Consider the following 18,831-nt stretch of genomic DNA (forward strand, 5'->3'; position numbering starts at 1 on the left):
GAGCGGTGGCGCGCGCTGCATCCGTCTGTGCAATGCGGGGGGGTTGGTTGCAGCCGTGTTGTCGAAAGCCGTGGGTGGGCAGGCGAAGTGCGTTGGGGAAGCTGCGATATCTTGTATTAGATCAATTCATGAGTCGGTGTAATGCAAGAGATCCTACCTGCAGCTCAGCAGCACCAGCGGGGGACTGGGGAGCCCCTGGCCAAAGCTGAGGACAGCAAGGCGGGGGTAGGGAAGTGGAGGAGGAAACCGAAAACGGTGGTGCTGGGCTCCTGCTCTCCCCTGTAAAACGGAAAGCACAGAAACATCCAGTTGGGGCAGCTCTCTGTTTTCTTAAAGAAGGGTTTAGGAGACAGTCAAGTGTAAAAATGAGGGCTGTCAAACTATTAAAAAATGTGATTGCTATTGGTTGCACAATTTTTAAAAATTAATCACAATTTTAATCACACAGCTAAATACTCAAAATGATGCAGGTGCTTTGCATAGTTGGGGCATGGGGATTTGTAAAGGTGGGGCAAGCCAGGGGAGGGGAGGTTGGAGGCTGGGGATGAGGGGGGATATGGGGGACTGTGGGTCAGGGGTGAGGGACAGGCACACAGCACAGCACCAGTAAGTTGGGGGGCGGGATGGAGATGGAGGCCCCATGCTGAAGGAGGGAGTGGGGCAGGGGCAGGTGTGAGGGTGACTGGGGCCAGGGCAGGTCAGGTGGCTCATCCAGGAGTATGGGGGGGAAAGCAGTTCCCTGCCCCTGTGACCCCAGACTTGTGCATGGGGCAGAGGCAGGCTGTCCATGGTGGGCTGGAGCTCTGTACCCTGCTGTCTTTGCACTGGAAGCCATACGATGCCATGCTGTGCCTTCCACCGCTGAATGGGGAAGGGACATGCAGTGTGGCCAGCACACGGCTCCCCGGGCAAAGGCAGCAGGGCACAAAGACCCTGTTGGCAGTGGGCAGCCCGCCTCCACCTTGCACACAAATCCAGGGGTCATGTGCCCCCCCCATGCCTCATCCAGAGGTGCTTGCAGCAGTACTGAGACCCAACCCCCACCACCTCTCCGTGAGCCTTCTGCGCCTGTCCCATGACTTGCCCCAGCCCCAGGGTCCCCTTCACCTGTACCTGCCCCCCTCCCTCCCTCCCTCCCTCCCTCCCTCCCTCCCTCACACTCTGCCCCCCAAACCCTTCCTTGTCCCCCCACAAATGTACTGACTCAGCACTGCTCTAGACACAGCATGCAGGCTATTCATGTGTCTGCCTGTGCACCCCTCCTCCCCACTTTCCCCGGCTGCAGCCACCCAGAGCCTGCACACCAGCTGCCCTGCAGTCCTGTGCTGCCATTGCTTCCCTGCTGGGCAGCCTAGAGGCAGTGGAGCAGGGCATAGGCTCCAAAACTAAACGTTCAGTTAACACATTTTAAAAACTAACTCAAGAACTGATTGCGCACGATTCGTGCATTACTAACTGCAATTGACAGGCCTAGTAAAGATTGATATATCAAAACAAACTAAACAGTTTATGGTAGAGACCTAACTATGAAAAAAAGTGAGAATTGCTGAAATAAGATTTTTAACCAATTTACTTAAAACCTGGTTAACTCAAATACCTGACCGACTGACCAACCATTCTCAGGCTATCTTCCATAGTTTCATAGTTGGTAGGATTGGAAGGGACCAGAGCAGATCATCAAGTCTGACCCCCTGCCATGGCAGGGAAGAGTACTAGGGTCAAACGACCCTGGCAAGATGTTCATCCAGCCTGCTCTTAAAGACCCACAGGGTAGAAGCCAACACCACTTCTCTTGGAAGTGAATCTGTCTGCCTACATATCTTTCGATAAAGTACACAGGGAAGTCCCAGTCTATGTTCTCTAGTTCAAGGACACCTTTAACAAAAGCAAAGAACTTTGTTTTCATTTGTGAGAGGCAAGGATTTCTTAGGGTGATCTCTTTTATTGGACCAACTATGTAGTTATGATAGTTATACAAGCTTTCAAATGCAAGACATTCTTCATCATTTCTGACCAGAACAAGTATGTTATGAAGGCAGGGAAGGGGGGGGGGCAGGGGAAGGGCTTGCAAATATATATAGGATTAGTAGGAAGAAGAAAAGAGGAGTCTCTTTTGCAAGTCACTTAAGGCCCATAGCTTTGCTTCCTGAAGAATTGCATAGTTTAGATTCATAAATTTACCCACTACTGATGCTCTAAGTATGTTGCTGAAGCATAGGTAGTAGGCTCTCCCTTTACTGAGGCACAAGAAAAAAACCCCCTTAAACCATAAGCTGTTTTTGGTTATACTATAAAAAAAAAGAAAATAATTGATTTCAGAATTCATACTGATCAGGAGTACTCAAATAAACAGCAACGTCCTTTAAAGTCTTCACTTATCCAAAATAATTAAGAAGAGAAAATAAGTATGAACTCAAAACTTCCACAGGAATCATTGGAAACCCTGGGAGACTGACGCACAGGATTTCTGCTGTCTAGAGGCATGGAGTTTCAAGTAAATAAGACACACTACAAGAAACTGTATTTGTTGTATTGGTTGATAGTATATTTACTTTGTACTAGCAAATTCTAAATCGGGCCTTATACAAACATCATTCATTAGTCATTATCTTTTATTTGAAAATGAAAGAACCTGAAGTGCTTTCACCACATAAGATACACAAATCCACAGAATAAAAATAAATAAATTGCATCGCCATGTTAGTCAGACCTCCCAAATGATACCATACACTCAGGATTTTAATAACTGGACAGCTAGTCAATCAGTGAATGCTACACTCTTACAACAGATATTTTAAAATAAAGTCCATGGGACAGGTACAAACACCCTGTAACAAAAAAGTATTTAAAATATTTTTAGAAATGAAAACTTCAAGTTTGATTATTTTAAAAAAAAAAACCCAGCCACTTACAATAGTCTAACTGACCATAAGTTACTGTTCCACCATGTTTTGTTCCCATTTAGCACAAATTAAAACTTTGAAGTAAATTACAGTATTTTAAAATAGCAAGCCGCTTTTTCAGCTCTTAAGCACACTATATAAAATAAATTCCCCAATTAACCTACATCTCCACAATACTTTATATAGCTGATTTTTTTATATTGCATGATTTATTGTCTCCTAAAGTGATTAAAAAGAACTGAAATCCCATAATAAATTAGTGATGCCCTAGAAAACAGCCAACTGCTGAAACCGTTTCATCCCAGGGATGAATTTTAAGTAGTCCATTTATGGGGTACATTCTACTGGCTCTCATTAACAAATGTGTAAACAATGCCAAAGTAACTTTATAACATGCTGATAGTTTAATCCACTTCAGTGTCTCCAGTTGTGACCTCTTAGGAATAAGTAGTACATTAAGGTACCAACAATATAATCATGACTTGACATTTCAGATACAGAACAAGAGTTCAGTCATGAACCTGTAAGCCAAAGCAAAAAGCACTCTTGCATCAAGAACATTTAAAAACGTTAGAAGTTCAAACAAATGATGTGCAATAAATCTCAGCCTTAAGTCAGTAAGATGAACTAGACATAATGGTATATTAATCACAGGATTTTTCAAATGGAAAATGTTCTATTGGAACATTTATTCTATTTCAGTATTAAAGTTTGAATATTTGATACCATTTCAGTTAACTTATACTGAAGATTATGATCAGTAATATACACCTAATTTTCACTGAAAGAATTAAGGTAGTGACTTATGTCAGAATAGTATTTAGAGTTTAGCACCCTCTTTCCCACAATTCGGGATGCAAAAGTGATAGCTTAGTTCACTAAACAAGGGTTTCCATCCTGCAAGATGCTGTATAATCTCAGCTCCCACAAGCTTGATGTGAATAGACTGTGAAACTACAGTGGAACTCAATAATACTTAGTTTTTCATAAGCTTGCAAAAATCAAAGGTGACTAGCTTGATCTGCTTGAGTGCTAATTAAAAAAATATTTTGAAGCAACAAGATACAAAAAGGTGCAACTTAACCTAAAAATGAAAAAAGTGCACGATGGGTCAAAACAAAACAAAACCTATAACAAATACTAAAATGTTCTCACGCTGCCCAGCTAGTAAGCCCATGTACCCTTTCGACTTCCTTCTAGAAAGGATGCACCAAAACAAATACATTTAGTTTATGTGGCCTTTTAAATGTTGAATTCTTGGCTAAAACTGCTACAAGTGCCAATTTTGTAAATGAAACAGCAGTACTTACCTACTAGTAGTCTCATTTGCTCTACAACTCATTTTGAAGATCATGGAGAAATATATTATGGATGGCAAAAGATAACAACTTCTGGTCTCTACCAGCTAAAATTAGATCCAGACTACAGACACAGATCTATCTACTGAAATATTCTGTTCCCTGGATATTATGGGAAGAAGCCTACCTATCTATCTGGTGCCATAAAAATATCTGCAACAATTGAGACACATAATAGTACCCAAATAAAATATGCTTCACTTCCCATATTTCCCATTTTCTATCATGCAACTTGAAATCTGGGCAGAACTGTAATCATAGTTTTTAGTGCTTTTGAGAATGTTAAATAGTCTTAATAGGACACTTTTTTCTATCTGCCACTTAATTGACATACTTGGAACATTTCCAACTTAAATATGTGACAACACAACAGCACTGGTAGATAACAACTAAAAGAACAAAACCTCCACTGAAGGAGGACAAGTTATTATTCTTTCTTACATAAGAAAAAATAAATACATTACATTTTTTTGCTATTGATTTTTGTTTTAATTTTTATTTTGAAAAATATTTAAAAAGCTGATCTGATGTACCAACTAATTCAAATGACATTTTTAATTGTCACCTTGGCACATGATAGAAAGTGTAATACAAAATTGCAAAATGAGTGTCAACCATTACATGTCTGTGTATTTAACATATATGAGCTTGTCCATACCCCAGCATTAGCCAAGAATATCTAGACCCAAGTACCGCTTATCTAACCACACCTATAGATGTACTTTAAACCTAGATGTATGCAGGTAGGCTGCTCCCAGCTCATTCTCAGCAGCTGCTTTCAAGCACACCAGAGACTGAGGACATTCACAATTTTTTCTAAAAGCAAGCAGAAAATTGTCTATGTATAGTTAATGCAACTATATTAAGTAAATGGGTCATAATGGTACATTGTTAGAGGTACTCAGAACTCAAATATGAAACACATAGTAATGCCAGTAGAAATCTTCTGTCCATAACTAACAACTGTATCCACATCTTACAAAAGCCCACAGTGTTCTATTCTCACTTGTTTAGTGGACAGGACTGAATTTAGTCAAATAACTAATTTTGGAAAAATTGGAATACTTTACATGAAACCTGTGCTTTTATATTCAAGTGGATTGGCTTGGTTTTCCTATTCTGATATCTTAAAAAAGCTTAAAAAGATACAGAAAATGTGCTACTACTACATTGGACCAATGCACTTCAGCAAGAAGCAACTGGAATTCAGAACTCTACCTATATCTCAGTTCTGGGTTACTATGTGCTCAGATGACAAATCTAATCCACTCATTGGCATCCAGTGCAACCTTTTTTTTTTTTTGAGGTGGGGGAGAGCTAGAAGAGCAATCTTTGGTACTAATGTGTCCTCTCAAAGTTTCTCTGCCAAACTTGTTCCCCAAATCTTTTTACTCCATAGACTATAAAAAAAAAAAATCTACATGTAATATAATCCAGATTCAATTAGAATCAATAATTTAACGTTAATAATTCAGCAAAAACGCTGTATCCTTTAAAAATATTTAGAGCACAAAACTTAAGGTGGAATATCTTTGATATTTTGTAGGCAAGTGGAATTATAAGGAATTCAATATTAACTTTTCATACCTTTTAAAGGTTTTATTTTTTAACCATCTTCATAAAAGTAGTCATGATGTATAGTATACATCCAACCAAAATATACAAGTGCCTTTTCAGCTAATATACAGCATGCCGTACATCACTAAGGCACTCAAGAGGTGAATTCATCTCATGATAAATACAGCAAGCACGTTTCAATGATAAAGAACCAGTTTATGAGTTTCTGTAGCAACTGTTGTAGTGAAATAACTAACTGTAGCAAACAAGGTACAACACAGTATATTAACATGCTCAGAACCAACACGAAATGTTGTCATCACCATCCACCCCTTCTTTCAAAGGCACTGAACATCTTTTAATCTCTTTGGAATACATAAACGTTTGCAACTTCTCGCTCATTTTAATCAATACGATCAAATGTATGTAACAAAAGAACTATATTACTAATTATTCCACTCCCTCCCAGATGCAAACTGAATACATAAAGGATTATGCACACTTTTTTGAAGCCCTGCTATCAATTCAACAACTGCTACACTACTCTATCTGATCCTTCAGCATTCAAGGCTTAGATTATTGTACAACTCAAAGATCCCACCTCATATCAAGTTTTCTGCAAAAAATTGTTTCAAGTAATAAAACAAAATACTTGAAATAAAGACAGAAATTAAAAAAAAAAAACCTCATCAATTATTTAAAACAACCCCCCCCCCAATATTTTATAAACCCTTAAAGCTTATAAAAAGCCAGGAAATGCATTTAAAAGAATCTTAAAATATTATACCCTTTGATGTGCTGTTATGGTCAGGAAAGCAAATGATAAACATTATAAAGATGTTCCATGTATCTCTTCCCTCAAATGAATTTCCATATTGTTAGGTTTTAGTTTTAAATACTTACTCAAATTTTAGATCAAATCGAGACTCCTTTAAATGACAATACTACCAAGTCAACCTGTTGATCATGCCAGATGGTGTCTGCTTAAAAACAACAAGAGAAGTCAGACCTGAGCTGACAATGCTGCTTTCAATATGGATGTGGCACAATTTGCTCTTCCATAGCTACTGCACTGTAGTTTAAGTGTTGCTTCTACCAGCAGCCAAGACTCTGAAGCTAGAGCACATATAGGTGAAGTATAAAGCTGCCTTTTTACAAACTACCTTTTTAGAACTTAACTAGATTTTCATAAAGAGAAGGCAAGTGATATCATCATCACTTTCTTAGCGGTCTTAGTTTCTCAGCCATTTGGCATGTTTAAATATATTTATAGTCCTGTTGATTATAGTATGTCTTTGAAGTAAAATTGAGCTATAACAACTTTACTAGTCCATCCAATAGTTGAATTACATCAATTATTCCTTTTGCATTTCCATGAAGATGGTCCTTCATCCTGCAGCTTTTTGAGCTTTGGTCCAAGCAGGAACCACCAGCCAAATCCTAGAACAACGCAGATAACGGATTCTACGTAGTAACCATCTAGAGTAGTCACGCAAGAGCCACCTTCTTTTACACAAAGCTGCAAAAAAATAAAATACAAATAAAATTTTAAAAAGACATATTTACCCATTAATTAATACCTGTATGCCTAAAGTGCTTTGTATATTGGTACTCCTTCCACATCCCAATACATAAAAGCATTCTAGGGACATGTTTGCGCCATAAGGATCAGGAAACAATGGGTCTGTCTTAAGAAAACAGCTGTAAATATCCCAGTCATGACAAGGAGTCAAATCTGAAGCCCTGCAGTCCTTCAGTTGTGCCTGTGCCATATTGTTTTATTATGTGTGTAGTTGTACAATTTGTTCTTTTCCAGAAATGCTATGAGCACATGAGACACTGGGAGGGTAGCCAGGTTCACTGATCTACTTTAAAAGCAGCAATAGCTCAGACAGAAAAGGTGCAGAGGGGGGTGGGAGGTCAAAAAGAGCAAGAAAGAAGAAAAAAAAAAATCATAAAAGAAGGAAAGTGAAAATAGGAAATCCTCAGAGTAGAAAAAAGGAAAAGCCTGCCAATAAAAGAGCACTTAAAATTACAAACTAAATCTGCAAGATTCTCCTCCTGTCAAGTTTGAGAGAGGTAACCACAGCCTTTATTCCTGCTAACATAGTGCCTTTCATGAGTAATGTGGTCACTTAAAATCATTCCCTTTTCCCCATCCCCAAATACAGAGAGGAAAAAATATCCTGCAGATGTAGTTTTATAGAAGAGGCTTATATGTGGCATTTAATAATGAAATCAGACAGATCTGTGTGGGACAGGGGTGGGGGCAGACTGCACACTGCAGGCTCCAGCTCCCACCCTGCTACCCTCCCCCGGGACTTCCGCAGACCACAGTATGCAACCTGGCGCTGCAGGGAACAGCAGAGCCCTGCAGGGATCTCCTTGGTGCTGTGAGCTCCAGTCTGCATTTTACTGTGGTAAGGGGGGAAAATCCATGTTTGGCTCCCTTTTTCCATGGGAAATGGAAAACCCAGATCGCTGCTCATCGGGGAAGTTTAATACATATTGGGTCTCAGTTTTTAATCAATAACTTGGAATGTGGAAGACTAAGAAAAATCAGCTATTACTGCATTTCAGTGAGCAATAGACTGGAGATTATCATAACTCTCAAACTTACTTCAGCACCAATTGCGGTTCTACAGTTCTGTTCCTGGGCTCCTACACACTCTTTCATTGTAAGTGGGTCCACAAGCCAAAGAGCTACTGTAGCAGGCCAGTTTCCTCCTAGATTCGATACAGTATTGAGGAGTGTCATATATGTTCCTCCAATCAGTGGATCACTAACTTTGGCATTGAAAGCCATAATAGCAACATACATGCTGTACAATGTAATCTAAGGGAAACAAACAGTAAGATATTTTTAATTACTTTTAAATCCGTTTTCACCCTCACCATCAAGTAAAACAAGTAACTTGAAATCTAGCAACATTTATCTTGAGTTGTTCTTCTAGAGTCTTGTGCTCCTAAATGCTAAAATAGTTCACTCTAGCAACAATGTTTCTCTACATTGGGGTGGGCAATTATTTCATATGGCGGGGCAGAGGCCACTTAACAAGTTTCAGTTAGCTGTCAAGCTGCACACAAAATCTTTTAGAAGATATCATTTTAACAAGTTACAGATAAAAAACAAATAATCTATTTTTAGTATAACAGCTAATGTAACACATTTTAATTTTATTTAAAAAAATATTTTTGTCCTGATTTTTCTTTTTTTGGAGTAGCATATATAGAAGCCATTACATAATAGCTCAAAATAAGTTTTTACTGCAGTATATTGTGGGGTGGGGTGTGGAGGGCGGGCATGGGTTGTGTGTGAGGAAGAGTAGGTTGTGTGGCCACTTCAAATGTCACCTGCAGGGCTGCCCATGGGTCAGGAAATTTGGTGGCAGAGGAACGGTAGTCCTTAATACTGTCACCTTCTTCACTGCCCAAACCCTCAAGCCTTGCATAGTGGCCACATCCCCTCGTCCCTCTCTACAGCCAGACCAAAGTCAGGCCATGCTTCCGCCTTCCCCTCCACATGGCTGGATCAGGGCTGGGCCACACACCCTCTTTCCCCCTCCATGTGGCCAGATCGGGGCTGCCACGCCCACTCCAGACTGGGACCACCAGCCAAATCTGGTGTGGAAAAGGACTTTTTTGGTCCATGGGACAAAAAAGCTGACCACCACTGTCTTAGATCAACAAAAGGAAGAGCTATAAAAATGGAAGTTTTTTTATGGGGATAGAAACAGACTATTTTGACAGCATGCTTGATACCTGATGTAAAGCATAGCTCAGCAATACCACAATGTAGTAGTAAGTTGGAAATCCCCCTTCGTTTTTCACTTTAGGAGTCCACCAAACTAAAAAAGCAAATTCCAAGCCAAGCAATAACCTGCAAAAAAGAGGAGACAGGATTTCTTAATTCAAAACACACAGACATGAATCTGCATATCCTGATGAACATTTGTATAAGCCTTACATTCAACAGACACCTTTTAAAACATTCAACAACATATGTATATTTTATTTTGCCTATTCAAGTTTAAGCTCCCTTAATATCTAAAAAGCAGTCAAATGGATATCAACTGTTTTAACTCACTTAAATACTTCCGTACAAGTAGCTAAAATTTTAAACGTTTCATACCAAAGCCAACTTTGTTTGGCAGCAAACAATAAAAAGGTAAGAGGAACAAGTCTCTGATAATAAGCTTCTTCATTTTCACATATCCATGACTTTCAGAACATTTTTAGGCTAAGAAAGAGAACACAGAATACAGCTAATTTTAGAAGAATTGTAGAAAAATATGATTTATTCAAATTGTCTTCACAAATGGAAAATCTATACAAATTTACTACACAGATAGTGCACAGAAACATCAAAACAATACTTAAGTGTGCAGCTGAAAACTACAATTACACTATTTATGGAATTAGTGAATAGTATAATGAGACAATATTGAGATTAGTCTTATAGGTAGGGACCTGCAAGTCACAATTTTGCAGAAACTGCAAATTTGGTAGGTCCCCTGTGAAAAATCCTGGTCCCTACAGAAAAGCAGGAAGGCAACAGCAAGGCAGCAGGGGGGGAAAAAAGGCAGCTGCAAACAGAAAAGGGCAGGAAGCCTTGGAGTCCTGGAGCATGGGGGTGGGCAGAAAGAGGGGAGAAGATTGGCTGAAAGGCCCTGGAAGTCCCACCCCTCCCCAGAGATTAGGAGGAGTGGGACTTCTGGAGCCCTTCAGCAAAATCACAGGTGTGGGGGGCCCTACCACCCGTCCCTGGAGACTGACACATGCTTATCTCACAGAGATTGACAAATAGCCACCTGTCAGTCTAGGGAGGGATGGGACATCTGTAAACCCTCAGTAAGAGGTGTGTGGGGAGGCCTGCCATGCTCTGTTGCGATAATTGTGCTTGATACTGCGTTGGGATCACAAACACGGAGGCAGCCTCCAGGAATTAGGTACGTCCCTACTTACACAGACTGTTTAGTACTGTATCCCTACAGCATTCCATAGTCGAAAGCCCCGATGAAACATATTGAATATTAGCCTGAGTAGGTTGAGCCACCTTTGCACTGAGAACTGCATTGCTGTGCACTTACAGTGATTGACTTCAGCAAGACTAACTGCAGAGTAAAAGGCTTCTCAAATTGAGTAAAAAATATTAATGGAAGAACACTGTCCCATTCTAATATTATAAAAACTTAAGTCTGTCTGTCCATCCGTAACACTTTATTTGCACTCTGATTGGCTGACAAACAGCCAATCAGAGTACAAACAAGTGTTCCAACAGGAGCTGGTGGCCGGTTAATGACAGTGGGGACACAGGACGGAAGTGGGGAGTGCCCCCCCAACCCTGCTCCCTGGAGGCAGGGGCAATGGAGTGGATGAAACAGGGGGGCAAGGCCAGCAACACTGGCCTCGCCCCCCTGCCCCCTGCAGGTGGCAAAGATGGAGCAGAGGCTGGGGCAAGGCCACCAGAGCTGCCCCCAACCCCTTACTTCTCGCAGGTGACGGCGGGAAGAGGCCACCAGCCTTGGCCTGCCCTCCCCCCTTCCGTTGTTGTCACCTGTAGGACCCGACAGGGCAGCGTTGAGGGGAGAAGCGGGCACGCCACAGCAGTGATGGCGGTGGTCAGGGGAGGGGAGGAATGGGCCCTAACCCAACGCATGGGAGGAGGAAGACTGAGCTCAAGCCAAGGGAGAAGCTGCCCGGCCATGGCAGGGGGAGCACCAGGCCTGGGCTGACTCAGCGTCAGTGGGGGAACAGGAGGAGCAGGCTCAGAGTCAATGGGGGGAGGAGGAAGAGGCTCACCCCTCCACTCCCCCAGCCGCTGCCAAAATCGGGCCAGGCGCACTTTTTCTTTCCACTGCCATGGCAGGCTGCCTTCTCCCCTGGCTCAGACCTCTTCCCGCCCTAGGGCCCAGGCCCACTCCTCCCCCAGAAATTGGCTCAGAGGATGCTCCTCCCATTCACCTGCGGGGGTCAGCCCAGGCCCACTGCTCCCCCTGCCGCAGCAAGCTGGCTTCTCCCCACCCTTGGGACTGGTCCTTCCCCTCCTTCCCTCTCCCTGCTGCTCTGGGAGAGGAGCGGCACAGGCCCAGACACCAAGCAGTGGGAAGTAAAGGGGGAGCAGGCCTGGATGGGGGGAGCACACAGGGCTCCGTCCTCACACACTCCTCTCCCACCATTCCTGATGGGCAATTGGCTAGTATACATTATAAAACACTAAAAGGCAAACAGCACAAATCTGCTCTCAGATATGCAGATCCAACATAAACTATTTTCTCTAGATATACTAGAGCCAAATTAGGCCCTGTAAATTAAATGAGGCAACTAAAATCTATTTTGAGCATCTTAATTTGTCCACTACCTTGTACCTTAGATTTAAATACTAAGATTAATATTGTATTTACACTAAACATAAAAATCAAACACAATTTATATAATGCAAAATAAAAAAGATTGCATCTTTTACCTGAAAGGCATAGCTTTGTAAAATGTGTTCAGTGGCTTCGGACCTGCTGTGTACCTGCTGATAATCAGAGGCAGTATTATCTGTAAAGGTACCATTGGAACTGCCAATAAAGCTAAGTGTTCTTTAGGTACTCCCTCTTCCACCAATTTTAGGCCTGTTACTGCATCTGCTGCTGAAAACCCCACCTGCAATAAATTACAAAGATAAAATTACAAACATAAAACCTGAACATCAATAACAGAAATTTAGCTAGAAAACAGATATCTGGATATGCTTAATGTTTATTAGCAAACTACCCCAGTAAGACTAACTACAATTTGCTTCCACTTCATTTTTTTAGTTCTAAATATATGCCAAGTCCTGCTCTGCATTTCATGGGACAGCTCCTGTGCTATACAATACATGTTTGCAGTACTTAGACCATAATGAAAGCGCCGGAAGTAATGGCAATTTTTGTTATTTTTAGGCCCAGATTTTCAGCAGTGTTTGCTGTCATCTCAGCAATCAGTATAAAACTATGGCAACCTGCTTAGCAAAATTCTGTCCACCACAGAAAGCAAACTTGGTTTGACAGAATTCCAAAGCCCCTGCTAATCCCTTAATGGTTTTCAAACTGCAAATCAGGTTGTAGAATTTGAGGAGACAAATATACAGGTGCACTGCTTCTACTAAAAACTTTTTAAAATGAAGGATTAAAACCCAAATTTCTTCCAAAATTTGCATGAATATTTAAGCATATCTAGTTCATTGCAAAACATGAATAGGTTAAAGATGCAAGTGATTTGTTGTACAACCTGCTTAAAAACAACACTATGTGCAATTAGGCAGATTTGCATCTTAGATTATACACTGCAAGTTTGCTGACAACCAGGAAAAAACAATCCCCCTGTTGCCATATAAAGGAATAGTTAATAAACATGGCCTACATATTGCCAGGTACTATATACTCACTTTTGCTGTCAGAATCAGGACGCAGAAAGTGAAAACTGCTGGCATTCTGACTATTGAAAAAAGCAGTTTATATGTATCAGTGATGCCTTCTGTTTCTTCTTTTGATGGCATTACTTCCTTGTTTTCCTTTTTCAAAAGGGCAACTAACGTAGTAGTTATTAAGAAGATGGCACCCCAGAAAAACAGGAAATCTGAAATTAAGAAGTAACTCATCGTAATCCAAAGCAATCACAATTTCTATTGTCAAGAGTCACTATATTAAGAACATAATAAAAACATAAGGATTGCCATTTACTGTGGCAGAGGGGGATGCGGAAAGGAAGAGTGAACTGGGTATGACCTGGGCTTTCTTCTGCCCCCACTGTTCCTCTCTCACTTGCAGCCTCCAAAATTTAAGATACAGGAAGTTCTGATTCACAAGCTGTATCCTTAAATCCCATACTCCAGGATCTATACTTTAATTAGAAAAACAAATTATATTGGTACATTCTAGGCTTGAAGGGAAGAAAAGAAAAAAGTCTGACAAAATAATTCAGGGGAACAATAGTATTCCTGCATTACATTACCACACATTAATTCACCTAGGTTAATGTTCTATACTGTGCCTCTATAAAGGCATAGGACAGAACTCAAAACCAGGAAGAGAGCAAAATTAATGTGGCTTTGTATCTTCCTGACCTTTAACAAGACAAGAGGCCAGAGAAGAGTCTGGTATGACTAGACAACACATAGCGTGAAGAGATTGGAACAGGAGCAGTGATCTCACCCATGTTTTGGTTCATTACCTTTCTGATACTCATTGGCATGTGACAAGAAAGTAAGCACACATCTCTGCACTGGACAATAAGTGAACACACACACATTATATACACTATTTACTGCTTCTATACCTCCTCCTTTCCTTAAAGATATTTAAGGGGGGGAAAAAAAAAATCACTAAGGCATATGTTACCTCTTTAATACTGCTCTCTCCAGAAAGGAACACTGGTAACTTGGATTTACTTTTTAGTACCAATTTCTTGTGTACTCCATGTAAAGGCTTACCAACTTACTACACAATTCATGTAACAGAGTGCCACTCTCACTTGGTTGCCTACTGCTAACATGGTAACACCAATTACATACACTTTGGCTAAGTGCATGCCATCTTTCAGCTCCATTGTCCAATTAAATGATTCCCAACCAGGGTGCTGTGAAACTGGCACCACCATCAACAAAGGTACATGGGGCAGTTCCACCTATTTCTGGGAGGTGTGCGTGGAGCCAGACTGGGAAGCAGCTGCAGCAGGAGCAGACTTACCTAATGCAGACAAGAGTGCCTGGCTCCTGCTGCAGCTGCTTCCCAGTCTAGCTCCATGCACCCCTCCAGAAAAAAAGAAGAGGTATGCAAGCTAGTGCCACTTGGCAACAGCAGCACAGCACCCTGGAGATAAAGTAGGTAAGCTGAGACTTTAGAAGAGTGGTTCTTAACTTTACTGAATATGGTGGGACCTTGGTTATGGAGGGGGACCTTGAATCTAAGACGGCTGTAAACCACTGGTCAGATCTGTAACTATTTGTACTCCATCCAACTTCCCAAGAAACCAACAGTGAAGGGAAAGAAGCTGTCAAAGGACTGGTATTAGAAGCTTCTGAAATGACATGCGAGTCAGTTTCACAGCTGCTCTCTACCCTCACTCCCAAGTTCTTAATAACTGTCCTGAAACCTCATTTTTAAGAGAAACTTCTAAAATGAGGGGACTTAGTCAGTTTTGCACCTGCCAACTTCAGCACTAACATAACAGCATTATCAGCAGTGTTTACTTAATTATCACTGTTAACATTAAAAAGTCACAAAAGTTAGCATTCCCAGTAAATAGTCTTGCAACTGAGTAAGGTTATGCACTTAAACAGAACTACACATGCACAGTAACCTGAAAGAATTTACCCAAAGCCCCGACCTGTCACCACAGTGCAAACATGTCAAGGCAAAGGTACTAGTGCATTAATAGATCATTTTACTGGGATTGTAGTAACACTGAAAATGATCCTAACAACATATATCATACTCCCTTTTTCTATACACAGGTTTCTAATCAGGTCAACACTGTATCTATACACTGATCAAAATGTGCAAGTGGGGAAAATAGGTGCTAAAATATTTTTTTAAAAATATTCATAAGTCAGAAAGCTTGCATGTGCTCTCACATGCTCATGAATTACAATTAAAGTATATTGGTATGATAAGTGTCTAGCAAAACACTGAACAGCATCATAAATAAGTTATTATAAATTCATTCTACAGGAATTAAATTAATAAAACTTAAATGTTTGCAACAAGCAACCTTAAAAGATAAGGAACACCTGGAAACAACATAATGAACATTATTCCTAAACCTGAATTATGACAAAGGATTTGTTTTGATAAGTGGTTTTATTTTTTTATGTTATTGTCTTAGCTGGAGCAGCTAAGTAAACTAAGAGTAACTTGCCTTGCCCTCCATCAGCCAGCTTTACGTTCAAGGACAAGTTTAGCAAGTTTTTTTTATTATTGTTATTACTGTTCTCAGTGAATGCCTATATAAGTCACAAATCACTTTTGCAAATACCAGTCATATGAATGGAAGTAACCTGAACACTGAGGTACGTGGAACAGAACTGATACTATCTCGGCAAAGCTGGAGTTGAATTTAAGGGAGCCAATTTCTAAACCATGGCAGAAGGATCTAAGAAAGTACAGATACTGGGGAATGAAGAAAGGAAGATGACAAACTACCAAACCAGAGCACTCTAGCACAAGGGTGTGAAACTCATCCCAAGCCCAGAGCCAAATCCAGACCACAAGGGCAACTCTCAGGCTGGATCGCCAGGGCCAGCAATCCCAGTGGGGCCATGCTTCGGTGACAGTACGAGTCACCTAAGGTCAGTGGCAGGTAGGCAGCAGCACAGAGCCACCTCTGGAGGCAGCACAGCACCCTAAATGGGTGAGAGTGTGAATCCATATTGAGTCAGTGGCAAAAGGCCACATTTGGGCAGCAGCACCAAGCTCTGGGTGACAAGCAGCACAGAGCTGGGGTGCACGGCAACATGAAGCCACACTGGGGCCAAATTCAGTGGCTTCCAACTTCCAACAGCCTGCCAAGCTATTGGTGGACCTTATGAAACAGTTCTGCAGGCCAGATTTGGCCCTTGAGCTGTATATTTGACACCCGCCACCCCTGCTCTAGTTGTCTGTTGCCATGTATGTAACACTGAGAACTACAGTGTCATTAAGAGAGTCAGGCAAAGATAATTTTTCCCACCTATAGTTTTTTAGTTCTCAAATGTTAATTTATGTAAATTTTAGTGACTGGGTAAAGGACCGGCTAAATACTCTGGGTAACTGAAGGCTTCCTTTTTTCTGCCAGATAGGCAAAGCTCTGGCTAAGGTAGAACAAGTCACCGTTACCTCTAATCACAGGCTGATTTAAAGGAAGAATCAGGCTTCTCAGTGTTTTTTACGAGACTGCTGCAAGTGGCAGAAATGCTGACCCTAAAGCCTAAATTCCTCTTGTATATTTGTGGCACAGCAAGGACAATGACAGTGCAGATTTCCTCCCTTCACTTTCGTTACCATTCTTTAACTGAGAGAGAAAACGCCTCTACATTTGCAAAGCAAGGTTCACTGCTCCTGAGCCTCTCTTCAGCATGACCCCGACTGCGTTCCAAGCCACAGAAGAGAGATGGAAAACCAAAGTCCACAACCACCATTAGCACATGAACACCAGCTAACACCATTAGCACGTGAACAAACAGTACCTGAAAGGGTCACAATTCCCCTGGGCTGAGGTTCAAAGCGCAAATATTTGTTACAGAAGGAGGGCGATTCAAGAGCCAGAAACAAGACGTTCCCCAGGAAGTAGCCCGCCGTCTGGCCCACAGAGTTGCACGTGGACGCGTAGCCCACGTTCTCCCGCGACAGCATTGTCAGGGCCCAGCCGTCCACAGCAATGTCCTGTGTGGCAGCCAGGAACTCAAACAAGAAGAAGGTGGCAGTGAGGGCCAGCACGTCAGGGCCACGGCCCTCCCCGTCCCCCAGAAGCGAGTCCACTTGTGTGGACAAGCCCAGCATGAAAAGCCCCAGGAAGTACTGTGTGGGCACGAGCCAGGACTTGCGGCGCCCGAACCGCCTGAAGTAGACGGCATCCACCAGCGGAGCCCACAGCAGCTTGAGGCTGAAGGGCCAGAAGACGAAGCTGAAGAAGGCCTGGTCCGTGTAGCTGACGCTCTTGCTCTGCAGGATGAGCGGGACGCTGCCCGCCAGGCCCAGCGGGATGCCCTGCAGCACGTACAGGAACAGCAGCAGCAGCACGTTGCCCAGCTCCCCCCGGCAGCCCCGAGGGGGGCCAAGCGGCGGCGGCAGCGGCGGGCCCAGCAGCAGCGCCTCCGTGTCTCCATGCCCGAGCCGGACCGCGGCGTCGTCCCCGTCCAGCGCCGGCGGCGCGGCGCCCAGCTCCAGCGCGCCGTGATAGCCGCCGGGCCGGCGCTGCCGGCTGTTGTCCTTGTGGGACACAGTGGGAGACATGGCGTGCGCGGCCTCAGCCGTCCATGCCGCGCCGGCTGCCACCTCGCACCGGTCTGCTCACAGTTCCCGTCCCGCTCGCCCAGCCAATCAGCGGGCTCCGCGCAGCGCTGTCCCGCCGGCTAGGTCCGCTAGTCTTAGCTGCCCCCCGGAAACACGCGCCGGCACAAAGCCCCCGCCCCCAGCCAGGAAAACCGAACTCCCCACTCACTGGCGCTGGGCAGGCGTGGTCCCGTCCCATTGGCGCGAAGGTGGGTGACGTCAGAAGGAAGCTGTCCTATCACAGCAGAGCGGGGAAGAGGAGGGTAGAAAAAGGAAATGGGTGGGTGGAGTGCAACAGAGTGGTCCCGGTGGGTCGCGGCTGCGCGGCAGCGCCTCGTGAGGCCGGCCCGGGCAATGCTACGCCTGCCCAGTCGCCTGCCCCGCTGCGGTAGCAGCGCAGCCTCCATCCCCCGCGCCCTGCGCTTCTCTCGTGCGCCTGCGCGACGCGGGGTGGAGCCGTCCCTGCTGGGAGCCCGAGGGGCCGGGCCCGCACGCTGATGGGCAGGGATGGGGCAGGCGGGGTGTGGCTCCCTGGCTGCCCTGCAGCCCAGGTACTTCGCGGCCTGTCACGCAGGTGGGGGTGTGCGACCTGCATGGGCAGTGACCCTGGGAAGTCCTCTAGCCTGCTTCTGAGCCTGTGTGGATACAAGGTGTAGGGACAGCCGTTACACATAAACTGGTTTAAGTGATCAGAAACTGGTTTAAACCTGTAGCAGAAGAGATGCTCAGTGCATATAAACCAGTCTGAGAATGGCTGAAACCGGTTTGAGATAAACTTGGTTGAAGGTAGTATCAGACTTACCTGATTTGGCTCAGACTAGTTTAGTTGTCCCAGTCTGAGGTGCCCCTGCTGGGTTAAGGGCAGCCCTCCTGAGACTCACCTGGTGCTTAGTTTTCATTCTTGTTGACTACAGGAAGATACCAGAGGGATTCTGCTGTGGGGGTGAGGCCAGGCCTTTGGATGTGTCATTGCAGAGCTCCAGGCAAAGCGCATAAACTGTAAGACCCCCTTGA

The 18,831-nt window shown here is 43.4% G+C and overlaps 1 protein-coding gene across 1 annotated transcript; it reads right to left on the minus strand.

The window, feature by feature from the left end:
- Positions 1-2,523: 2,523 nt before the first annotated feature.
- On the minus strand, positions 2,524-17,991 carry SLC33A1 (solute carrier family 33 member 1). The gene is made up of 6 exons (XM_090053231.1): positions 17,013-17,991; positions 13,236-13,426; positions 12,285-12,469; positions 9,581-9,698; positions 8,439-8,654; positions 2,524-7,337 (listed from the first exon to the last, which is right to left on the minus strand). The coding sequence occupies exons 1-6, from the start codon at positions 17,776-17,778 to the stop codon at positions 7,170-7,172; spliced, it is 1,644 nt and encodes a 547-aa protein (XP_089909357.1). The 5' UTR covers positions 17,779-17,991; the 3' UTR covers positions 2,524-7,169.
- Between the last annotated feature and the right edge of the window lie 840 nt (positions 17,992-18,831).

The sequence above is a fragment of the Crocodylus siamensis genome, chromosome 6, assembly GCF_052110815.1.
Source record: "Crocodylus siamensis isolate JL-2025a chromosome 6, ASM5211081v1, whole genome shotgun sequence".
NCBI lineage: Eukaryota > Metazoa > Chordata > Crocodylia > Crocodylidae > Crocodylus > Crocodylus siamensis.